Genomic DNA, 25,152 nt, shown 5'->3' with positions numbered 1-25,152 from the left:
ATAATAAACAATACTGAGAACATGAATTGCAGAGGCTTTGAATACAAGTCCATAGGTTGTAGAATCAGTTCAGTGCTGAACTGAGTGAAGTTACCCCCTCAGGTTCACGAGCCTGATGTTTGAGTGGTAATAACCGCTCCTGAACCTGCTGGCATGGGACAGAAGGCTTCTGTATCTCTCCCCTTGATGGCAGCAATGAGAAGAGAGCATGGCCCGGATGGTGGAGATTCTTAATGACTGCTTTCCCACCAGTCGATGTTTTGGGTAGAAACCCTCCATCAGGGCTCAGGAGGAGAGCGGTGAGATGGGAGTCTGAGGTGGTAGACTGAGGAGTGTAAAATGACAGGCAAGTTGTGCCCTGTAGGGAAAAGGAGGGCTTGAGCAAGCGAATGAAAAACTGTGGTGGACAAAGAAAGAGAAGGGGTGGAAAGTGTTAGGGTTGGAGACAGCAGGTGGAGTGGAATAAACTGGAACACAAAAGTAAGTAGTGCTGGATTCTGATCAGTGAAGGAGGTGATAAAAGGAACCAAGGGGCAGATGGAACCAGCACCAGATAGAGGAGCGAGGAGGGTGTGGGCAACCTCTGCAAACACAACAGAGACTGCTGATGTTGCAAATCTGGAACAACACAAAATGCTGGAAGAATTCAGCGAGTCAAGTAGCATCTGTGCATAGAAATAAACAGTTGAAGCACAAACACAAGAAAATCTGCAGATACTGGAAATCCAAAGCAATACACACAAAATGCTGGAGGAAGTCAGCATTTCACAATGCAGTGATATTAAACATGATTCTGATCTTTACCTTTGAGTCCATCAGCCTTCACACCGAACTGATCATCTTTTGTAACTTCTGCCAGCTCCACGATTCTACCAGCAGACACACATTCCTTTCTCTCTCACCACTCTCCCTTCACAACCCCCTGACTTGCTCTTCTGCTCCCACCAATCATTCTCTCCCATAGCACTTTGCTATGAAACAACAGAAGATTTAACACCTGTCACTTCACTCCCTTGATGCAATCTTGGAACCCACACAGTCCTTCTATCTGAAACAACGATTCATTTACTCCAATCTGTTGTACTGCATCTGGTATTCACAATATGATCACTAGATTGGAGAAGCCAAACACACATCAGTGTTCAATCTGTAGAAGCTTCCAGTTATCTGTCTGCAACTGTGCAAAGACTCTAAAACACTTATTTATTACTTATTTATCTATTACTATTTCATTTTTCTTTTTGATTTTGCACCTTGGTTGTTTGCCCATCTTTGTGTGTAGTTTCTCACTGAGTCTATTGTGGTACTTTGTATTTATTGTGAATGCCTGCAAGAAAATGAATCAGACAGTATATAGTGACATATATGTATTTAAAATAATAAACTTATTTTGAACTTTGTCACTGTAATTCTGCATCCAATTCTGGCTTTTTTGTCTGTGGCTTCATGGACCAAGCTTGTGGAAGAACAACTCATTTTCTCTCTGGGTGTTGGCAGCCTTAAGGACACAATATCAAGCCTCAATATCTTTAGATAACTTGTTCTTTATTTATGCCTCTAGTAGAAATGGCCAATTCTGACTGTCAACAACTTGGCTCAGTTTTTCTTTGCGGCAGCAGCACAGAACAGAACATAAAAACTATAAAATACAACCAGAAGAGGGCAAGTTCAGGGTGATGGGGGTTATTAATAATTGATGCCTTCCTCTTAAGGCATTACCTTTTGAAGATGTTCTCAATAAGTGCCCAAGATGGACCTGGCCAAGTTTGCAGCTTTCTGCAGCTTTTTCCAATCTTGTCCATACCAGACAGTGATGCAACCAGTCAAATGACACTGACAAAACGTTGGATATAAAAGGAATCAAGGATACGGGGTTTAACACAGGGAAATAACACTGAGATAAAAGATCATGCATCATTGTACTGAATGGCAGAGCTAGCACGAGGAACTGATTGTATTCCTTCTTCTCTGATCATTTTATAGTTGTACTGAAGGGAACCATAATCTGCTTAGATAACACCTCTGAATGGCCTGATACTCACCACAGGACCCCAGTTGCATTGCCCACTTGTTACCACCAACTCCAACAGACAGCCAAAATCAAGACAAGTGCACAGATGCTGGCTCCGGTAGCACCAATCACTGTTCCCAAAGGTATCCTGTGAACTGCAAAACATACTAACATTGTTTACCAGTATACTTGGCACCCACACCTCACAGGAAACACATAACCTATCAACTATAACATGTGCAGCTGTTTCAGAAAGGCTAATGTTTCATGTTTCAAATACATGATCTTTCATTTGAACTAGGCTTTTCTCTGAAGAGGAGCCACAAGAGATTGCAAATACTAGAATCTGGAGCAAAATGTAAAGTACTGAAGGAATGTAGCTGGTCAGGCAACATCCATGGAAGGAAATGAGCCGCTGACATTTTGGGTTGTGCCCCTTCATTTGGGTTGTCCAGATGAGGGTTTCGACACGAAACGTCAACTGTCCAATTCCCTCCACTGATGCAGCCTGACCCTCCACACATTTTGTGTTGCATCCACCTGAAATGTGAACTTTCTTCCATATCAGATCGAGGCTGACCTGCTGAGCGCTCCAGCATCTTCTAATTATTTTATACTTTAGAAAGATTAATAAATAAAAATCCACGACCATTCTTTATGACAGTGAAAGCCATTCAGACTTTTCCCGAGTCTATGCCAGTGGTTTCAATACAATCTCAATCTCATTTCCCTACTTGAGTGCCTGCAACCTACTTTTCTTCACATACAGAACTGGCAAGTGTGGTGTCGATTGCAATAGTAGAGGCAAGTTTTGATATGTACACTGATGGGAGGGATATGGAGAGCTATAGGTCCAGGTGCAGGTCGATGAAACTTATTCAGCATGGATTAGACGGGATGAAGGGCCTGTTGTGCTCTGTGACTTCCATTAACCACCCTAATTTGCCTGGTGCCTAGACTGGGGTAAATGAAAGTGACCAATTAACCCAACGACTAACACACAGGTTGTGATGTAGTGGGAAATAACCACCTCAGGGAAGCCAATATAGTCAAAGAGAACATGCAAAAAACATACGGACAGCACCTGAGATCAGGATCTGAGGAAGCAGCACACGCTTCCACATTTCTTTGCATCGGTTGCCTACTTTGTAAAGTTCCAAACTTTAAGGGAGGGATGAAATACTGGCAGTAACTATGTCAGGAATGCTATTTCTGTAGCACAACAGACAAGGACAGGACTCAGTAGAGAACATTCGCTGCACACACACACACAGCTTGTAGCAAGGTCTTTCATTTGTACAGATATCAGGGTTATTGATCTCTGACCAACTGCAGTTCCATGAACTGCAACTTCTAGCACAACACAAATTTCAATCAACTCCACTGATAGGGAGTGGTACCATCATTCATGCTAGATGTTGGCAAGTACTTCTGCAGTCACCTCACTAATTGTTCGGCATAGCATCGTGGACCGAAGGGCTGTATTGTGCTGTAGTTTTTCGATGTTTCTAAGGACATCATAAATCCAAGGCTGTTGCCTTACAGACAAAATACATTGCTGCTCTATAAATCTCTCGTTAAACCACACTTGGAATATTGTGCTCAGTCCTGTTGTCTCAACATAGGAAGGATGTGGAAGTTTTAGAGAGTGCAGAGGAAATTTACCAGTATTCTGCAGGATTAGAGAGTATGTCTTATGAGGGTAGGTTGAGCGAGCCAGGACATTTTTGTTTGGCGTGAAGGAGGATGAGAGGTGACTTGGTAAAAGGTGTACAAGATGATAAGAGGCATAGATCGAATGGATACCAGGGACTTTTTTCCAGAGCGGAAATGGCAAGGGGACTTAATTTTCAGGGGATTAGAGGAAAGTTCAGAGGGGATGTTAGAGGCACGTCTTTCACACAGTGGTGGGTGCATGAACTCACTAGCAGGGGTGGTGGTAGAGGCAGATAAATTAGGGGCATTTAAGAAACTCTTATATAGGCACACAGATGATAGAAAAAATGGACGGCTAGGTAGGAGGGAAATGGTAGATTGAACTAAAAGCAGGTTACAAGATCAACATAACATTGTGGGCAGAAAGGCCTATACTGTGTTGCTAAGTTCTACAGTAAAGTCTTATTTTTTCGTTCCTCTGTGGCATTTATCTAATTCTCTTCTGAAACACATGACTGAATCTTCTGCCACAGTACTCCAGATTGCAATTAGTTTCTTCTGCTTTATTTGGCAAACATTATATTTAAAGTTGCAAGAAAAAGTTTGTGAACCCTTTGCAATTATTTGTTCTGCGCCCTCTATAATCTCTACCAGAGATTCATACTGGAAAGAATATCCCCCTTAGTTGAAGATCTTCTAACACTAGACCAAGCCGGGTTCAGGCCAGGCCGCTCTTGCCGCAGTCAAGTCCTGAACTTAACCTAGTATATTGAGGATGGCTTCGAAATGCGACAAATTACAGGGGCAGTATTCGTTGACTTAACAGCAGCATACGACACTGAATCACAGAGGCCTTCTACTGAAATTATCTAAAAATGTTAAAGAACGAAACCATAGTCAAACTAATAAGAAGCCTCCTAGAAAATCGCAGTCCTCGAAGCAATGAAGCAGTATTATGAAAAATGGGTTCCATCAAAAACTCAAGTGTGTGCATTCCACCTGAGGAATCGAGAAGCAGCTCGGAAACTCAAGATCTTCTGGTGTGGGGAGGAGCTCGAACACCATCCGACTCCAATTTATCTGGGCGTGACACTGGACGGGACGCTCTCTTTCGCCACCCACATCCAAAAACTCTGAGGGAAAGTTGGCTCTCGCAATTCTTTCTTGAAAAAATTAGCAGGCATGAAATGGGGAGCGAATGCTCACACACTTAGATCAACTGCCCTAGCACACTGCAGAATACTGTGCACCTGTGTGGGGCAGATCAGCCCATGCGAAGAAAATAGACCCATTGGTTAACGAAGCCTGCCGAATAATCACGGGCACACTGCGCCCCACACCCACTAACATCATTTACAGAGTTGCAGGCATTGCTCCCCCAGAGATCCGAAGACACACTACAACAAAAATTGAAAAAGGTAAACAGAACTCGGATCCACAGCACCCACTACATCATCATGTGCCAGTTTCCAACTGCCTAAAATCGAGGAAAAGTTTTGCTACAGTGGAGGAACAACTGCACGGAACATCCCGCCCAAACATACAGGATTGACCTCTGGCAACAGCAGAAGCCAGAACCCTACCAAACAATACAGTGCAAGACCCCACAGAAATGTTGCCAGACAGTGCACTGCTTGACAGACGGAAGAGGTGCACTCTCAACAGAGCGAGAGCGGGAGTTTGTAGGACGGGAGACAATATGGTGAAGTGGGGTTTAAAGACCAGCAAATCCTGTGAGTGTGGCGAAAGGTTGCAGAACATTGAACACGTTCTGCACATCTGTCTGCTCTCACCTGATTTAGCTGACACTGACCTGCTCAACATCAACCAAACAACACTAGAGTGGTTGGCTGTCTGATGTGACAAGCTATGAATGAACCTGGTTTTCTGCATTTATTACTCATAAAATGTGGTCTGACCTTCATCTAAGTCACAATAATAGACAAACACAATCTGCCTGAACTAGTAACACACAAACAATTGTACATTTCATGTCTTTATTGAACACATTGTTTAACCATTCAAAATCCAGGCTGGAAATAATATCTGAACCCTTGTATTTAATGACAGATGGAACCCCCTTTAGCAGCAATAATCTCCACCAAACGTTTCTTGTAGCTGCTGATCAGATTCGCACAACAACAAGGAGGAATTTTTGACCATTCCTCCATACAAAACTGTTTCAGTTCATCAATATTTCTGGGATCCCTTGCATGAGCAGCCATTTTCAGGACACGCCACAGCATCTCAATTGGGTTAAGGTCTGGTGTCTGACTCGACCATTCCAAAAAACCAATTTTCTTCTTTTTAAAGCATTCTGTTGTTTATTTATTCTTGTGGTTGGGATCATTGCCTTGTTGCATCATCCAACTTATATTAAGCTTCAGATCACGGACTGCTATCCTGACATTCTTCTGTAAAGTGTCTTGATACAATTTTGAATTCATTGTTCCTTCAACGACTACAAGCTGTCTATACCCTGAGACAGCAAAGCAGCCCCAAACTATGATACTCCTTCCACTATGCTTCACAGTTGGGATGAGGATTTCCTCCAAACATAGCAGTGTGCATTTCTGCCAAAAGATTCAACTATCGTTTCACCTGTCCACAGAACACTGTCCCAGAAGTATTATGGACTTTTGCAAACTTGAGATGTGCAGCAATGTTGTTTTTAGAAAGCAGTGGTTTCCTCTGTACAGTCTTTCCCTGAACACCATTCTTGTTCAATGTCTTCCTTACAGTGAATAGATTTATCAAGTTCTAAAGGTTTCTGCAGGCCTTTCGCTGTTTCCCTTGGGTTCTTTTTCAACTTCTTCAGCATTGCACATTGTGCTCTTGATGCAGGTCCACTCCTAGGGAGAGTAGCAACAGCACTGAATTTCCTTCATGTGTAGACAATTTCTCTTACTGTGGACTGATGAACACACAGATCTTTAGAAATACTTCTGTAGCCTTTTCCAGCTTCATGTATCTCTACAATTCTTATTATAGACAATAGACAAGAGGTGCAGGAGTAGGCCATTCCGCCCTTCGAGCCAGCACCACCATTCACTGTGATCATGGCTGATTATCCACAATCAGTATCCATTTCCTGCCTTATCCCCATAACCTTTGATTCCATTATCTTTAAGAGCTCTATCCATCTCTTTCTTGAAAACATCCAGAGACTTGACCTCCACAGCCTTCTGGGGCAGAGCATTCCATATATCCACCACTCTCTGGGTGAAAAAGTTTTTCCTCAACTCTGCTCTAAATGCCTACCCCTTATTCTTAAACTGTGACCTCTGGTTCTGGACTCACCCATCAGCGGGAACATGCTTCCTGCCTCCAGCGTGTCCAATCCCTTAATAATCTTATATGTTTCAATAAGATCCCCTCTCAGCCTTCTAAATTCCAGAGTATACAAGCCCAGTTGCTCCAATCTTTCAACATATGACAGTCCCGCCATCCCGGGAATTAACCTTGTGAACCTATGCTGCACTTCCTCAATAGCAAGAATGTCCTTCCTCAAATTTGGAGACTAAAACTGCACACAGTACTCCAGGTGTGGTCTCACCAGGGCCCCGTACAACTGCAAAAGGACCTCTTTGCTCTTATACTCAATTCCCCCTGTTATGAAGGCCAGCCTGCCATTAGCTTTCTTCACTGCCTGCTGTACTTGCATGCTTGCTTTCAGTGACTGATGTACAAGAACACCTAGATCTCGTTCTACTTCCCCTTTTCCTAACGACTCCATTTAGATAATAATCTGCCTTCCTGTTCTTATCACCAAAGTGGATAACCTCACAGTTATCCACATTAAACTGCATCTGCCCGCTCACCCAGCCTGTCCAAGTCACCCTGCATTCTCATAACATCCTCCTCACATTTCACACCCCTACAACCTACACCTCCAATTTCATCTCATTAATTGGAACATCTGATTCCAAATAGCTTTTTCAGAAGATATTACTCCAGAGGTTTACATACATTTTTGAACCTGGACTGTGATTATTTAAATGGTGTACTCAGTATTGTTTATGTGTTATTAGTTCAGGGAGATTGAATTTGTCTATTATTATGACTTAGATGAAGGTCAGACCACACTTTGAGTAATTAATGCAGAAAACCAAGTAATTGCGAAGGGTTCACAAACTTTTACTCGCAACTGTACATAAAGCGATGCCCAAACCGGAGGTGAAACAGAAATACAGAATCCCATCCAACATAGGCCTGATTCGATATGCTCAGACACGGGCCAGTGCAATTGATATTCCGTCCACACAGCAGAACATACTCACTCAAGGAGAAAGTTGTTGATAATCCTTCATCCAATTGCTGGTCCCACATTGTGCATGTGTAGTTGCCGGTGGGCCAGTTCATCAGCTCTAACGTGCTCTTCACACAGACACTGCCACCTTTGCAATTAAAATGCTCTGTGTGCGAGTGCCTGGTCAGATTCTTGCCTAATCCATTTTCCCAGGTGACACTGGGAGCTGGGTACCACCCAGAAGACTCGCAGACCAGCACCAACAGTCCCAGGTCGTCACCAGACGAATGAATGACTGGCTGTGTGCCGAGAGCTGCAAGGCAAAAAGTAAACAGTCTGAACCAAGCCAACAGGACAGAAGAAATCTTACCTCATTAGATCTCCTTGCAACACTGCCAATATTGTCCATCTGGATCAGCTTGTGAATCACTGACCAACTTTAAGCTTGTAGAGGGGAGAAGGGATGGAAAATGATGGTGTAGGTCATGTTGAGGATGATTGGGGTTGGAAACCATCAATAATGAAAGGCCTAGATAGAGTGGATGTGGAGATCCGTTCTTATAGTGAGAAGGGGGACGAGGGTCAAGCACCAGAGGACACAGCCTCAGAATACAAGAATATCACTTCAGAACAGAGATAAGGAGGAATTTCTTTAGCCAAAGGGTGGTGAATCTGTGGAATTTAATCGCCACAGATGGCCATGGAGGCCAGAGGTTGATAGATTCCTAATTAGTCAGAAAGTAAAAGATAATGGGGAAAAGGTAGGAGATTGGGGAATAAAGAAAAAAATCAGCCATGATGGATGGACCAAATCGCCTGTTTCTGTTCCAGTCTTATGGTCTATGGTCTTGTGAACAGAACTTGGAAACAGGGGCATTGGGTAAAATTGCTCAATGATTACAACTTAATCTAATTCTGCGTTCTGATTTTCAGGAAGGTGGGTGTGGGGGGTGGGTCAAAGTGGGTCAAAGCTTGGGAGGAAGCTGCAGAAGACAGTTACTGTTTGAAGATGTTATTCACCTTGCAGCATAAAAAGGCAAGATTTAATTGGGGCATTCAAAATTATGTGATGTTTGAAATGAGTAGAACAACAGGAACATATCTGGTGATCTTGAATGTGTTTCCTAAAGGGGCCTTAGAAAGATTCTCCAAGGACTTGAAATAGGGAATTGGATAAAATCTTGATGCGGAAAGAATTGATAAATGTAAGGGTGTGGATTATTATGGAGTGGGACCAGAGCACTGATGGTCAATGGTTTCAGGGCACAATGGGTCAAAGGGGGGCTACTCTGCTCTATTGTTTTAACTAATGATTACATAAAGAAATACATTAGTTTGAATTGAATGTTCTTCAGCAGGTCATTTCTTTCTTGGCTCTGATAAAGGACATCACACGTCAGGGATTTTCTGGTCAGGTTAAATTCCAAGAGATGTTAAAGCACGGCAGCCTGAAGCAGCAGATCGAAGGCTAAACCAAGAGACGGGCCCCGATGGATCTTCCGTTGTCACCCCTGGCAAAAGAATCTTGTTATGTATTCAGACTTCCGCTCCTTGCTCAATCCTGCTCTTGCCGCTCTCCCAGCCTCCTGTGTACATCGTTCGGGATATCAGCCTTGGCTGGGGACTAGCTCCATGCCCCAGAGCCAGTGCAGGACGGAAGCTGGCACAGAAAACAAACTCAGTACCCTTGTACTCCACAATATACAACCACTTTCAATTCATTCAAATCATTGATTCGTTACACAATAACAATTGAAAGGGATGCCAAATCTTTCAGCTACGTCTTGGGTACTGCTACCTTCTGTGCACTCAGCTGGTATGCATTGTCCAAGGGGAAAGTTGTCAAGAAGCAGTACCTGTTACCCCTCCCCCAATCCCATCACCTGTAAACAACCTAGTCACTCCATCCTCCACTGGAACGTGCAGCGACACTTGTGGGCTACACCCAGATGTGTTGGTTGTTAACGCTTTTAACTGTATGTTTCAAAGTACACCTGATAAATAAATGAATCTGAACTCAGCCATACTTTACTCGTACATTAGTTCATATCCCTCAGTCTCCTAAGATCAGTATCCTCCAGTATTTAGTCCCACCCACTCCCTTAACCAACTCCTGTTGAAAGTGTGAGGAAGACATCCATTATGGAAGGAATATGGCTCAGAGAGCAGCACTCAATGTCCACAAGCCCCTTATCCAAAGAATGGAGCAGACACCCCACTGAAGGAGTTGTACCACATATGATGTGGCTATCTTTTGGTAGTCATTTTAAAGCGAGGTCCTGCCTGCTCCCTTAAGGGGAAGGAGTTTACAAAGATAACTGTTTGTAAAGGGTTTACTAAGCTTCTCATGTCCTAGCCCACCCTCTAACCCAATTCAGAAGAACAGATGAGCGCAGGTAAATAATTTTTGCAGAATCTCGTGTGTAAATTAGCTTCCATTACAACATTTCAGAACTACATTACAGATGACCCCTGTATTATGGGGAGGGAGGGTTGTGGTCCTAGGGGGTGATCCACATCACGACTTTCTGCAAAACAAAGTTAAATCAACTGCGCATGCCTCAAGAAATAAGAGTTGAAAAAAAACCTTTCATTTTCTTCCCACATAAACTCTGTAAGATCGAATTTATATTCTACGTCAAAATTTTTTTTCCAGTCATGATTTACAAATTCTGTATGAGCAAACTTTCATTACCCAAACTGCTATTACACAGGGTTTGCCTATACTGGTTTGTTCAACAGGATTCTATATCAAACTCTTCTCTGACGAGGTTCTGTCTGCAGAAACTCTAAATACTCCCTGTGCCTGGTGGAGCTTGGTTGGGGTGGTGGCGGTTAGGGGGTGATACAGATGGGACTCTTCTGCTAACAATGATGAGGCTGTACAGGCATTAATCAGAGTGCACTTGGAGTACTGTCAAATGTTTAGGGCTCCATATGCTGGTACTGGAGAATGATCCAGAAATAAAAGGATTAACATACTTTTGGGCCTGTAGTCACTGGAGTTTCGAAGAATGAGAGGGGGATCTCACTGAAACCTACTGAATATTCAAAAGCCTAGATGGAGTGGGATGTTTCCTATAGGGGGGTGCGGGTGGAGTCTAGAACCAGTGAGCACAGCCTCAGACTAGAGGGACATTTCTTTTGAACAGAGATGAGGAGGCATTTACTTAGCTATTGGGTGGTGAATGTCATTGCCACAGATTGCTGCAGAGGCCAAGTCACCAAGTATATTTAAAGCGGAGGTTAATGGGTTCTTGATTAGTCAGGATATCAAAAGTTATGAGAGAAGATAAGAGTATGGGGTTGCGCCATAATGGAACAGCAGAGCAGCTTCAATGGACCAACCGGCCTAATTCTGCTCCTATGTCCTTTGGCCTGACACTCACTGAGGACTACAGCACATCTCAACTCCACACTACTTCTGGCTCTGCCTGCTGAGAGGAGAATGCAGAGATTGCCTGGTATTGTTCTACTGTGGTCAATTGTACTCCTGGACAGTGAAAAAATACTTTGGCACTGTTCATACAGATCAAACTATTCCATTCCATGTGAAGCAGAGCAAGGCAAAAACAATAACAATGCAAAGTAAGGTGTAACAGCTATAGAGAAAGTGCAGTGTAGGCACATAATAAAGTGCAAGATCATAGCAAGGTAGATTGTGAGGTGAGGAATTCATCTTATCATACTAGGGAACCATTTCATAGTCTTATTGCAGCAGGATAGAAACTAGCCTTGTGCCTGCTGGTACGTGTTTTCAAGCTCTTGTATCTTCTGCCCAATGGAAGAGGGGAAGCGGGTATATCCATGGTGGATGGAGTCTTTGCATCTGCTGGCTGCTTTACTAGGGCAGCAAGAAGTGTAGACAAGAGTCCATGGAGGGGAAGCTGATTTCTGTGATGTGCTGAGCTGTGTCCACAACACTCTGCAGTTTCTTGCAGTCATGTGCAGAGCAGTTGCTATACTAAGCCATGATGCATCCAGATAGAATGCTTTATGTGGTGTATTGATAAGGAATAGTGAGAGTCAAAGGGAACATGCCAAATTTCTTAACTTCATGAAGAATAGAGGCATTGTTGAGCTTTCTTGGCCGTTGTGTCAATGTGGTTTACTAGAACAGGCTATCGGTGATGTTTACTCCTCAGAACTTGAAGCTCCACCTCAGCACCATTAATGTAGATAGGAACATGTGCACTGCTTTTCCCCCACAACCTCCTTGGAGTCAATGACTAGCTCTTTTGTTTTACTGAGATGGAGGGAAAGGTTGTTGTCATGAAACTATGTCACTAGGCTCTGCATCTGACTCTTTGTGATTGGAGATGTGGCCACTATAACGTATCATTTGAAAACTTGTAGATGGAGTTAGATTCAGTTGCAGAGGGAGGTATTTAATCCTATGGTCTGGCATTTGGTGATGAGTTCGCTTGCAATAATGTTATTGAAGGCAGCATCTTAGTCAATAAACAATAGTCTGACGTAGGTGCCTTTATGTCCAGACATCAACGAGTATGGGGCCAGGGAGGGGGTGTCATCTGTAGCTCTCTTTCAGTGGTAGGTAAATTACAGTAGGTCTTGATTGTCTAGAAGTTAGTGTGCGCCATGACCAGCTTCTCAATGCAGATGCCAGAGCCACTGGACAGCAACAGTTAAGTCACATTCTCTTGATTTTATTTTTTGCACATTATCGTGTTTTTCTTGGGTACCAGGATGTTAGTAGTTCAAACTGAAGAAGGGAGAGGTTAAAAATAACTGTAAATACCCCCAGCTGATCTGCACAGGATCTCGGGAAACAACCACAGACACCATCTGCAAATGATGTTTTGTGTGGTTTCACTCTCGGAGGACAGGTTTTACATCCACAACAGTGACTGCGGTGCATTGGAGGCTGTCAGGGTGGGTGGTGACCTACCCATTTCCTTCTGTTCAAAACATTAAGGTCAATGGGAAGGGATGTGCTGCTGCCAACACGCTGCCTGACTTTGATTAAGAAGCCCATTACAGTACTTAAGCCCTGATCTCAGGGACTCAATTTGGACTAGTACTGACTCTTAGCATTTCTGATGGCTTTACAAGAAATCAAGTCGACCTCTGTTGAAGGTCAGCCTTACCCAATTTGAAATGCTGCAAACCTAGACTTCAGCAGGGAATGGCAACACCTTACTACACAGCTTGAAGCCTCCAATGAACCTAACCATAGCAGCTTCTCTATGTGGGACTTTACAACGTTAGGCCATTTGAAAAAGGGCTAAACCCATTTGCTTCCAGTACACTGCGGCCAAACACATATAAAGCTGCACAGCTTAAACCCTGAGCTCATGTATGAACAGAAGCCCCATCTTCTAAGACCAGCTCGATGATATCACGCTATCTGCCCTTGCCTATTAGGGGAAATTTTTTTTTTTTTTTTTTTGGGAAATTCAGAGGTAAAAGCTGGCACCAACAAAAAGTAGCCACAGATCTCCATAAATCCCAACTGACCCACTGGAAACTTGGCTCGACTTGTTCTTGAACCCCAAATCCTATCAAACATGATCAATGTATTTCTGCCTCTGAAGCATCCCAGTTATCACCCCATCTCTGGGCGACCAGGGCAATGGACTTGGATGCTTGCCCTGCTGACGAAAGCAAATCCAAGGAACTAAGGCAATAATACAAACCATTTTGCTCAGAGCGCAACCATGCTCTCAAGCCTGATATTAAGCAGCTGCCATTTTATTCCTTGTTGATCAAATCTATTACCTTACGCTAACCAGTATGGATTATACTTTAATCAGCTCAACCAGACGACAGACACAACGCATTCCGAGGCACAAGGCATGGCATAGGTTTTAAATTACCTTGTCCAGGTGGGAGAAGCAGTACTTCCAGGTGAAAGTACTCATCTCCAGATCCCTTCTGCTTTTATAAAGCACTGATGAATAAGGAGTCAGCAATGTGGCACATTGTGTTAGGGCTCTGACATACGACCACAAGTAATAGCAAAGAGTCTCAGGCCAGGATCCCAATCCCACCACACGATTTTCTGGACTTGCTGAGCCACTGTGGAAAGATACTGGGCGCAGATTGAGGAAAGGAACACAAACAAAGCCCAGGACAGGATTTAATTTTGATTTTATATACATATATAGATATATCTAAAAAAAACTTTTCAGTTTAGTATCCAAGTTTAAACACAGCTTTGCTCCAATCATGATCAGACTGATACCTGTACAGGAATTTTTGGAAGAAGCAATTAATTCATTTTTTTCAGACAGGAAAACAAGATTCTCCCATCCTTACCTCGGATGCTGAGGAAGACTTGTGCATCGGTACTTTGAGATCGGCTGGAGACATGGAGCTTATAGATTCCAGCATCTGACAGAGACACATTCCTCAGTCTCAGGGACAAGTTCCCTTCAGGGATCTCACTGGCAAAGACCTCTGCGCGGTTGTGGTAGCTGGGATCATGCTCTGTCTGATTGACTTGACTCCACGAATAATTGTAGACAATCCCCTTAGTATCCACCTTCTTCCAAACAAAAGCCAGACTTCCAAATTTATTTCCACGGTAAAATCGGCACTGGATGACATCATCATCTCCAGCCTTGGCTGTGACTTGTTCCTCCTTACACTTCACCTTGAAGAGGCCTATAAATGGGAAATCCCAGAGCAAGTTAAGTTAACCACCATCATGAACAGTACTTCCTGTTAAGTTACAATACATTTCAACCCATAACACTATCAGAACCCAGGGAGAACTGTACCATTTTATCAATGATGTGCTTCCCCTTTTCACTCCCTTTAAGAAATTGCTTGGTGTATATTGGGACACAGCTGAGACTGAAGTAAAGACTTCACTGATCATTTTCAAGATTTCTCCAATAAAATTAGTGCAAATACTATTTAACATTTAACCACTGTCAGTTTGTAAAAATCCATCCACTTCAGTTTTCCCCATAAATGTCTGAAATATTTTCTAAAAATCAATGAAGTTTACTTTTGAAAAGGCGCTGTAGGGCCCAGTTGCATTTTGGCCACAGATAGGTAACTAGAAGTTCAAGTTTAATCATCATTCAACCATATATGTATACCCACGAATGCAGCGAAAGTAAACAGCTTTCCTCTGGGGCCAAGGCACAAATCACAGTACCAACAGTCGTAAACAACACAAAGCGGAGGACTTCCAGGTCATCAAGGGAATGGCGGCGTAAGGAAAAGGTCTCTCGACAAAAAAGAAGGTAAACTGCCCCAAAATCGAATTTAGACAAATACTTAATATTGCATAACTATATTAATAAAAGGGGCAAGGATGATTTCTAAGAACAAGAATAAAAAGTCCGCTTCGAAGGCTGATAAAATATAAAGAGATGCAGCAAGGCGACGGGCCTAGCTCCCCCATGGCAAGCCAGGACGGAGATAATGAGGGGGAATCGGTGACTCTGTCTTTGATTCTCAGAGAGATTCGCGAGTTCCGACAAGATAACAGCAAACAGCTGGAAGATATTAAAGGAGAAATGGTAAAAACTAACTCGCGGATAGATGAAGCCGAAGCGAGGATTGTTGGAATTGAAGAGAAGCTACAAAACGCCGAGGAAGTGATAGCAGAAATGCTGAAGCTACAAGACCAGCTCCAGTGGAAACTAATAGATCAAGAAGGGCGCTCGAGAAGGGAAAATGTGAGGATCTATGGAGTTCCCGAAGGAACCGAAGGTAAACCCGGATTGATGATTCCCTTCGTGGAGAAGCTGCTTAGAGAGAACCTTGATATACCGGCCGCAAAAGACCTACAGATAGAAAGGGCTCACCGCGCGTTGGCACCACAGCCTCCGGCAGGCGCCCAGCCCAGATCGATTCTGATCAGATTTCTCAGTTACAGAACGAAGGAAGAGGCGCTTAAAAGAGCATGGCAAAAGAAAAGTTTCATGTGGAACAACTGCAAAATCAGTTTAGACCACGACTACGCACCGGGGATTCTTGCCAGACGGAAGGAATATACGGAAACACGGAGCGTCCTGAAGGAAAACAACATCAGATTCCAGACCCTGTATCCAGCTCGGCTGAGAGTCTTTTACGACGAAGGGACAAAAACTTACGCTACGGTGGAGGAGGCAACGTTGGACCTGGCGGACCGGAGACTACCTATTAAAGTTATCACCCAACCGGAGTCGCTACTGGAGAGGATTCGGCAGAAGTCGTGGCAGTTAGTGGGGCGAGGACGCTCCACTCGAACCAGAGTGTCAAACTACAAGGAAAAGCTGCAAATATTCAGACGCGAATGCACAGAGAATACAGATTAATTAAGAGAAATGACTGAAAAGAGTAAATCGGACTTAAAAGTAAAATGAAAACTGGTAACTGAAAATAAACTAGGTGGAATAACTTGAATGATAGCAATATGGTCGAGACATAAATAGGAGAAAATTCTCTATGATTATTCAAACTGCTGAGGGCCCTCTAACACAGGGTGAAGATAGAGGTTATCCCTCTGAACGGAGGCGGGTCGGTGCTCAGGCCTCACTGTGGGAAGTCGGGAAAAATTTTCAAATGTTATACATTCAGAAATGTCTAGGGTGTGGTTATATGTCTTGGTTTACTGTTGAGAAGGGATTGCTTACTGTTTGGTTAGAAAAGGAGAGTGCTTTTTTTCTACTAGAGAAAAATGCAAACTGAATTGGTAAAAATAATTTCCTATAATGTTAATGGGGTTTTGAATCCAATTAAAAGAAATAAGATTATGTCTAAATTGAAAAAAGAGAGGGCACAAATAGCTTTCCTCCAGGAAACACATATGAGCCAATCTGAACATGGAAAATTAAAAAGAATGGGCTTTAAGCATGTATTTTATTCATCATATAAATTGAGTCACAAAAGAGGGGTAGCTACTTTAATATCAAGTACTCTTAATTATGAACATATTTCAGAGACCAGAGACAAAGAAGGACGGTTTGTAAAAATCACAGGAAGAATAGAAGGTACAGAAATAACATTGCTGAATGTTTATGCTCCTCCAGGTAGTGAATGGTCATTTTATAGACACATTTTTGACCTAATGGTCAGTTCTCGAGGGGTAGTAATTTGTGGAGGGGATTTTAATATTAGATTAAATCCTATATTAGATTCTTCAAGAATAGTTACTCAGAATAAACCTCTGACTCGGAAAGTGAATTCATTGATGGAGGAGTTGGGAATTATAGATGTCTGGAGGGAATTACACCCTACTAGTAAAGATTATACATATTACTCTTTCCCTCATTCAGCCTATTCAAGGATAGACTATTTCTTTATCTTTAATACAGATAGACTCAGGATAAAAAACTGTAATATTGCAATAATTGATCTGTCGGATCATAGCCCAGTCTCTATGTCTCTAATCCTGGAAAGGAAAATGAGGAAAACACTATGGAGGCTAAACTCACATATACTCAATAACCCGAAAGTAATGGAGAGATTAAGGGGAGAAATCAAAGAATATCTAGACCTTCAAGGAAAATTAAAACAACTTCAAGTTGTAGATAGCAACAAAAGTAATTCAAATCGAAAACAGGAAATAAGGAAATTGCAAAGTGAAATTGATGATATTTATACGTTGGAAACTCAAAGAAATTTTCTTTACCTGAGACAAAAGAATTATGAAGTAGGAGGTAAATCAGCTAGATTATTAGCATATAAATTACAAAAACAACAAGCAGACAATACAATTCATAAAATAAAGAATCCAAAGACAAAGCTTGTGGAGAGTACAATAGGGAAAATTCAAGAGAGTTTTGAAACATATTATCGAGAGCTGTACTCCCAACCCCGGGCCCCCAATGAGCCCTATATAGACAGTGTATTGAATTTTTTAGATCTACCTAAACTTACAGATTTACAAAATGAAAGTTTATTAGAACCAGTAACTGTCAAAGAACTGAACGTGGCCATCTCTAGGTTAAAGGCTGGAAAGTCCCCGGGTTCTGATGGGTTTACCTCAGAGTGGTACAAGTCCCTGAAGACACAGTTAGCCCCATTACTACTTAACACCTTTAGTTGGATCTTGCAGAGAGGAGAAACTCCACCTTCCTGGAGAGAAGCGATTATTTCAGTTATTCCTAAAGAGGGTAAAGATAAACTAGAATGTGGCAATTATCGGCCAATTAGTGTTCTTAATTTAGATTACAAACTATTTACATCTATATTAGCGCGCAGATTGGAAAAGCTTTTACCTGGCCTAATCCATTTAGACCAGACTGGATTTATTCAACAAAGACAAACACAGGACAACATAAGGAGAACTCTGCACATATTAGAACAGGTTAATAAGAACGAGACAGAGACAATGGTAGTAGGATTGGACGCTGAGAAAGCTTTTGATTCGGTTAGTTGGACATTCCTATACAGTGTTAGAAAGATTCGGCTTTCAAGAAAGGTTTATTAAAGTAATTCAGACTCTATATGACAGCCCTACAGCCCGAATTAAGATAAATGGGGACCTCTCTGACTCCTTCATTTTAGAGAGAGGCACTAGACAGGGATGCCCAATTTCTCCTCTCCTTTTTGCGCTATATATTGAACCACTTGCTCAACTAATAAGACAGAGCGAAATCGTAAAAGGTATCAAGGTGGCAGGGATTGAACAGAAAGTGGCGTTATTCGCAGACGATGTTTTGGTCTATCTGAGTGAACCAGAAAAATCATTTATAGGATTGTTTACACTGTTGGATGACTTTGGGAAAATATCAGGTTATAAAATAAATGTAAAGAAAACGCAGGTTATGTCCCTAAATTATACACCATCCAAAAAATTGCAGGATACATACGATCTTAAGTGGGAAGCTAAATCATTAAAATATTTAGGAATAACCCTGCCGAAGGATCTTTCAACACTGTCACAGGTAAATTATGGGCCATTAATCTCAGAGATAAAAGCAGATATGCATAGATGGAATCTTATCCCCTTTTTAAGTTTAAATTCAAGGATAAATACTATAAAAATGAATATTCTTCCTCGGTTATTATATCTTTTCCGTACTTTACCAGTGGAGGTGGATGATAATCAATTCAGGGAATGGGACAAATGCATTTCCCGCTTCATTTGGCAAGGAAGGAAACCTAGAATTCGATATAACACCTTACAGTTAGGGAAGGAAGGAGGAGGTATGGTTCTTCCTTGCCTGAGAAATTATTTTTATGCCTCACAGATAACCCCTCTGTTATATTGGTGTAATAGGGAATATAAGGCTAGATGGAAGGAAATAGAATTTGGATTAGTTGACAGTTTTCCTCTTCAGGCCTCAATAGCTGACAAAGGATTGATGGCCCAGTTGGAAAAATTTAATAATGCTTGGATAAATCTTACATTAAAAGTATGGCAGAAGGTGGTTAATTCATGTGGAATTAATAACATGTTAGAACTCTTTAGATGGTGTGCATATGATACCGAATTCCTTCCCAACAGAGGAGATAAAAGATTTGAGCTATGGATAAAGAAAGGTCTTACAACCTACCTCTCATTTATAGATAAAAGAGTATTACAAAGTTTCCAAATCCTGCAGGACAAACATGGCCTAGAACATAATGACTTTTTTAGGTACCTTCAAATACGAAACTATGTTAACCAGAGTTGTAGATATACAGACCTATCAACAGTAGAATTAGAATTTTTCAAGATTCTGAATTCGGCTTGCAGTTCAATACCTAGTAAATCAGTTTCTCGCCTATATAATGCACTCTCCCATGCTAAAAATATAAATACACTGTACATTAAAGAGAAGTGGGAGAAAGAAGCGGGGTTGGTACTTTCAGAGGAGGCTTGGGGGAAAATCTGCAGCTTTCAATGGTCCTCGACTAATTCTTTGACTTGGAGAGAACATTGTTGGAAAAACATTATAAGATACTTCAAGACCCCATATCAGGAAAAATATAAAGATACAAATGTGATGTGTTGGAGAAGGTGCGGCTCCAAGGAGGCAAATCATTTTCATATTTTCTGGGATTGCCCTAAATTAAGTCTATTTTGGGAAGGTATTCATAGAACATTAGTTAAGGTACTTAGGTCCCAGATACCTCTGAACTTTGAGACGCTCTATTTGGGGCATGTATTGTTCCTTGAACAGAAGGAAGATATAAAGTTGCTGCAGGCCCTCTTAGCGGCAAGTAAGAAATCAATCACTAGAAAATGGCTAAATCCAATACCACCTACATTAGAAGATTGGTACGAAATTATCTTGGAAATATTTAAAATGGAAAAGTTGACTTACTCCCTGAGAACTCAAAAAGAAACATTTTATCAAATCTGGAATAAATGGATTGAATATATTACCCCAATGCGAGCAGACTTTAGATGACTCTCCTAATGATTTATATTGCTGTTCTCATCAACACAGTAATATTGCTAACGTAAGCACCCCTAGTCTAAATGTTTGTTTTTTTTTTGGAAAATAGAGAATTAACACAAGTAAAGGGAAAGATTTGGGAAAGGGATAAAAAAAAAGAAAAAATTAAGTAAATAAGTACATAGGGATTGGATAATTATGTCTGCGGGCAGGAACAAGCACGAACAAATTGGGATATAAACACCTATATATAGTATATATATATGGTATATAGGCTTGTATGCAACATTTTGGACCAGTGGAAATGGTCCAGAAGGGTTGTATGGAAACTATTATTACCATTTTTCTTAACAACTAATTTCATTACTTAGCCTAATAGGTTAGATTTACCACAGTACATAATTATCTATTTAAATGTTTATTTTCCTTTTATATCATCTCAATGTGTACTTAAGAATGTATAAATAATTGTAGTTTTATACATATAAAAAAATGGAAAAGGTTATATGTGTGAAAAAAGTACATGATAATTGTGAATTCCTTATCCAAATAAAAATAAAATTAAAAAAAAAACAACACAAAGCACATAGAGCACAAATCAGATACCAGTAACATATCACACAAAAAATATAGTTCAGGACCCTGAGTTCATGAATATTGCAACCACCCGCAGACAAACACAATATTGCTTGTCTTCTGCCAAGCAAACACTGCAGGACAGCACAGACTCCAGCTTGGACATCGCACCACACTGCCTCTGGAAATCTGGCGGGAGGCACCAACTCTGACGCCTCTCTCCTGCGTGGCTTGAGGCCTTGTCCTCACTATGACCGAGGCCACACAGCTCCCCTGTCACCCACCAATAAACCAGTGAATCGGACATGCAGCATTCCACATGATCAATGTCCAACAGGGTCTTGTGATCACAAGAAATGTGACGAAGATGATCACTCGCTGTTAATCTGAACGCCTCCTTCACGTACGGACTCCTTTGACGCCCTTCTGATGCAGGCAGCAGCACATGCTGCACGAAGTCCAGCTCCTCCAGTTTCTTTGCCAACAAGCAACTTGCTGATGGGTTAGACCTGCAGTACTTTAATTTCTTAATGTCCAGCAGGGACTTGCAATTGCAAAATAAAATGCTTAAAAAGACATAGCACCTTTAGATGACCCCATAGAAGACGGCATGACCGAGCACACTTCCATCTTACTGGAAGGGAACATGACGTAGGAGAGACACAACAGACAGGATGTTCACAATAAAAGATTCATTTCCCAGTTCTTACGAAAGGCACTCACTGATTCAAAACATCACCTCGTTTCTGAGAAACTGACTAAGCTGTCGAAAGCTTCCAGCCTTTTGTTTTTAAGCTTTACTAGTGACTCACTGCACCATGAGATTATGAAATCTGATGCCAGAATCAGTGACCTATCACTGTATGAAGTAGTGCTTAAAGAAAATAGTAATACAAAAGGTTCTCTTCCTGCATGAATGTAACTATAGCAACCATTATTAGGCTGAGAAAGAAAAAAAGTCAAAATAAAGGCATGGAATGTCGAGAATGATTTCAACAAACATTACGGAAATTATAGATATATATTAGTCTATTAATTTTTCAAAGATTATTCATGCAAGATATCATGTGGCAAAACAGAAGCAGATTAGCTATCTTATGAAAGCCGCAGCATATTTAAGAGAAATGAAACTTAACTTTCACTGTCTTTCATTAACAATGAACTGATGTTGAAAAGAAATAATTGCAAATGCTGAAAATTAAAAAAATAAAAAATGAATCGGGGAACATCCAGCCAATATAGAAAGCAATCTGAGTTAATGTTTCTGTTGATCACCATTCACTTAAACTGGGGAATATTAGAGAGCACGACCACATGTGGGGTGAAAGAAAACAAAGGGAATACTTGTGATTGGATGGTGAGAAAAAGGGATCAAAGCAACACTCACAACACGCTGGAGGAACTCAGCAGGTCGGGCAGCATCCGTGGAAAAGATTGGTCAACGTTTCGACCCTTCGTCAGGACTGAAGAGGGAAGGGGCAGAGGCCCTATAAAAAAGGTGGGGGGAGGGTGGGAAGGAGAAGGCTGGTAGGTTCCAGGTGAAAAACCAGTAAGGGGAAAGACAAAGGGGTGGGGAAGGTGAAGCAGGGAGGTGATAGGCAGGAAAGGTGAAGGAGGAATAGGGGAAAACACAATGGGTAGTGAAGGAGGCGGAACCAAGAGGGAGGTGATAGGCAGCTGGGGGAGGGGGCAGAGTGACATAGGGATAGGGGAAGGGAGGGGGAGGGAATTACCGGAAGTTGGAGAATTCTATGTTCATACCAAGGGGCTGGAGACTACCTGGACGGTATATGAGGTGTTGCTCCTCCAACCTGAGTTTAGCCTCATCATGGCAGTAGAGGAGGCTATGTATGGACATATCTGAATGGGAGTGGGAAGCAGAGTTGAAGTGGGTGGCTACTGGCCTCTGCCCCTTCCCCCTACAGTTCTGACGAAGGGTTCCGGCCCAAACCATCGACTGATCTTTTCCACCGATGCAGCCCGACCTGCTGAGTTCCTCCAGCCTGTTGTGAGTGTTGCTTTGACCCCAGCATCTGCAGAGTATTTTGTGTTTGAGAAAAAGGGATCAACGGACACAAATGGTAGTGCCAGCTCAGTGTTAGAAAGACAAGGAATAGAAAGGCAGTACAGTTTCACATGTATTAAGGAGTGACGATGATCATTGGGCTTCCCTTCCAGGGCAGGTTGGATCTGTATAAGAATCCAAACAGGAGCATCATCAATGCCTGCTGGTAGCAGTCAGCAGAGTTTAAACTACCGGTAGTTTGGAGGCAGGTGAGGAGTAGCCAGTCAGCAAGTGGAGGGATTGAGGGAGTTAGAAAAGTCTGATAGAAAAGACAGGTAGAGCCAGGTTAATCAACATGGTAGGACTGATAGGCTTGAATGTGTCTATTTCAAGGCAAGGAGTATTACATGTAATGCAGATGAACTCAGAGCCTATTAGTGTACAAACCATGACGTGTGGCCATTATAGGGTCTTGACAGAGAGGGGCAGTACTGACAGCTGAAATGCTCCATGAATGAGGGAAATGCAAAAGAGGTGGGGGAGTTGCACAACGGCTCAAAGAAAACAGTACAGCTGCACTCAGATAGGACACTGGAGGGCTGAGGCAATATGGATAGAGCTGAAAACTAAGAAAGCTGTTATCATTACAGTAGGTTATACTATGGTCTTCCCAACTGCCAGCAGGAGACAGATCATGGAGAGGTGCAAAAGCAGCAGGATTGCTGTAGTAGGTGACAAGCAGAATTTGCTAGTTCCATTTCTCGTATCATTTTGTGGGTAGTCCAACCTTAAGGGGAACCACACTAATTACGGATACTGTATTCGGAGAGGATCTTGGCCAGATGACTGGCATTTCAGTGGGAGAGCCTTTTGAAAACTACTAACAATTCCTTCAGCTTTATGGCGGTTACGAAAAAGACTAAGTCTGGACCTAGGGAGAAAGCATTTTTCTGAGGCAGGGCAAATTATTTGGGGCAGCATGATAGCTTAGCAATTTGTGTTATACTTTACAACACCAACGACACGGACTCAATTCATCCCACCGTCTGGAAGGAGTTTGTACATTCTCCCCTTGACCGCGTGGATTTCCTCCATGTGCTCCAGTATCCTCCCACATCCCAAACACAAATTGGAAAGTAGCCTACTTTGTCACATGGGTGTAACTGGGCAGTGTGGGCTTGGTGGGCCAGAATGGGCTTGTTGGGCCAGAAGGATCTGTCAGATTAGATTATGAGAACACTCAGTCCTCTTTTATTGTCATTTAGAAATGCATACATGCATTAAGATGCATGTTATCACGCTGTATCTCTAAATAAATAAAAATTTCACAGCAACCACTGCAAATAAGTGGACAGTAACTGTTAGTGTACAAGGCCACATCTGATGCGTAGGTTGTTTAAGGAGCAGTTGATCTGAGTCCAGGATTAGTGTGATCCAGTAAAGAGGAAGGGCAAGGATAGCAGGGTTAAGACAGCCCTGAATGACAAGAGGTTTTAAATCAAGTCATAAAGAAAAAGGAAGCAGACACAAGGTTAAGGAAGTGGAACTCAAACAGGAACTTTGAGAAATATAAAGAAAGCATGAAAGAACTCAAGCAGAAAATTAGGAGCACCAAAAGAGGGCCATTAAATTCCACTGACAAATAGGATGAAAAAAAGTCCAGGGATCTTATACATACATTACAGCAGGGGTCCCCAACCTTTTTTGCACTGCGGACCAGTTTAATATTGACAATATTCTTGTGGACCAGCCGACCCGGTGGGGTGGGTAGGGTTGCCAACGGACAAGAGTAGTAGTCAAATACGTTGTGTTTACCCCAAGAAAGACTACAATGACCATGAAGCCTTGCGTGGGCATCAGTGCGCATGCGTGACGTGCACATGTGTGTACCAGCCGATTTTTTTCTACAAATCGTATTTGCGATTCTGTTTGGGGGCGGGGGGGGTGGGGGTGTTAATCACGACCAGAATATAGGTGATAAGTGGCTAATACACTCAATTTCGTTTCTAAAAGGATTTATCTACCGAATTTAATATTAAACACAGCGCATATTTTTCTCCCATGAATATAGTGATAAGTCAATTATCAGGGGAGGACAGGGGAGCTTGAAGTAAGTATTGAACGAACTTCCAGTAGAAGTGGTAGAGGCAGGTTCGATATTATCATTTTTTTTTCTTTCTTTTTAAATCTTTTTATTGAATAAGTATACAAAAAGGTAAGCCATATAAACATTAATACAATGTTAAAATATAATAAAATTACAGAAGGTATCAATACCAAAAAAGAATACTACAAACAATGTAATTTAAACATAAGAAACCAAGATAACATAATAGTATACTAAATTTTATATATATATATCAAT

The 25,152-nt window shown here is 41.9% G+C and overlaps 1 protein-coding gene across 1 annotated transcript in view; it reads right to left on the bottom strand.

Annotated features, from left to right (window-relative positions):
- The window catches only part of LOC134350740 (CD276 antigen-like), an 88,699-nt gene that overhangs the window by 4,727 nt on the left and 58,820 nt on the right, over positions 1 to 25,152 (bottom strand). Inside the window, exons 4-6 of the mRNA XM_063056362.1 lie at positions 14,196 to 14,543; positions 7,948 to 8,229; positions 2,043 to 2,166 (exon numbers count right to left, since the gene is read on the bottom strand). Of these exons, the coding sequence (XP_062912432.1) occupies positions 2,072 to 2,166; positions 7,948 to 8,229; positions 14,196 to 14,543 (725 nt within the window). The 3' untranslated portion in view covers positions 2,043 to 2,071. The remainder of the gene's footprint in view (positions 1 to 2,042; positions 2,167 to 7,947; positions 8,230 to 14,195; positions 14,544 to 25,152) is intronic.

This window comes from Mobula hypostoma, chromosome 8 (genome assembly GCF_963921235.1).
Source record: "Mobula hypostoma chromosome 8, sMobHyp1.1, whole genome shotgun sequence".
Taxonomy (NCBI): Eukaryota; Metazoa; Chordata; class Chondrichthyes; order Myliobatiformes; family Myliobatidae; genus Mobula; species Mobula hypostoma.
Note: the sequence above shows the minus strand (reverse complement) of the source record. Positions and strands in the feature narration are given on the sequence as shown.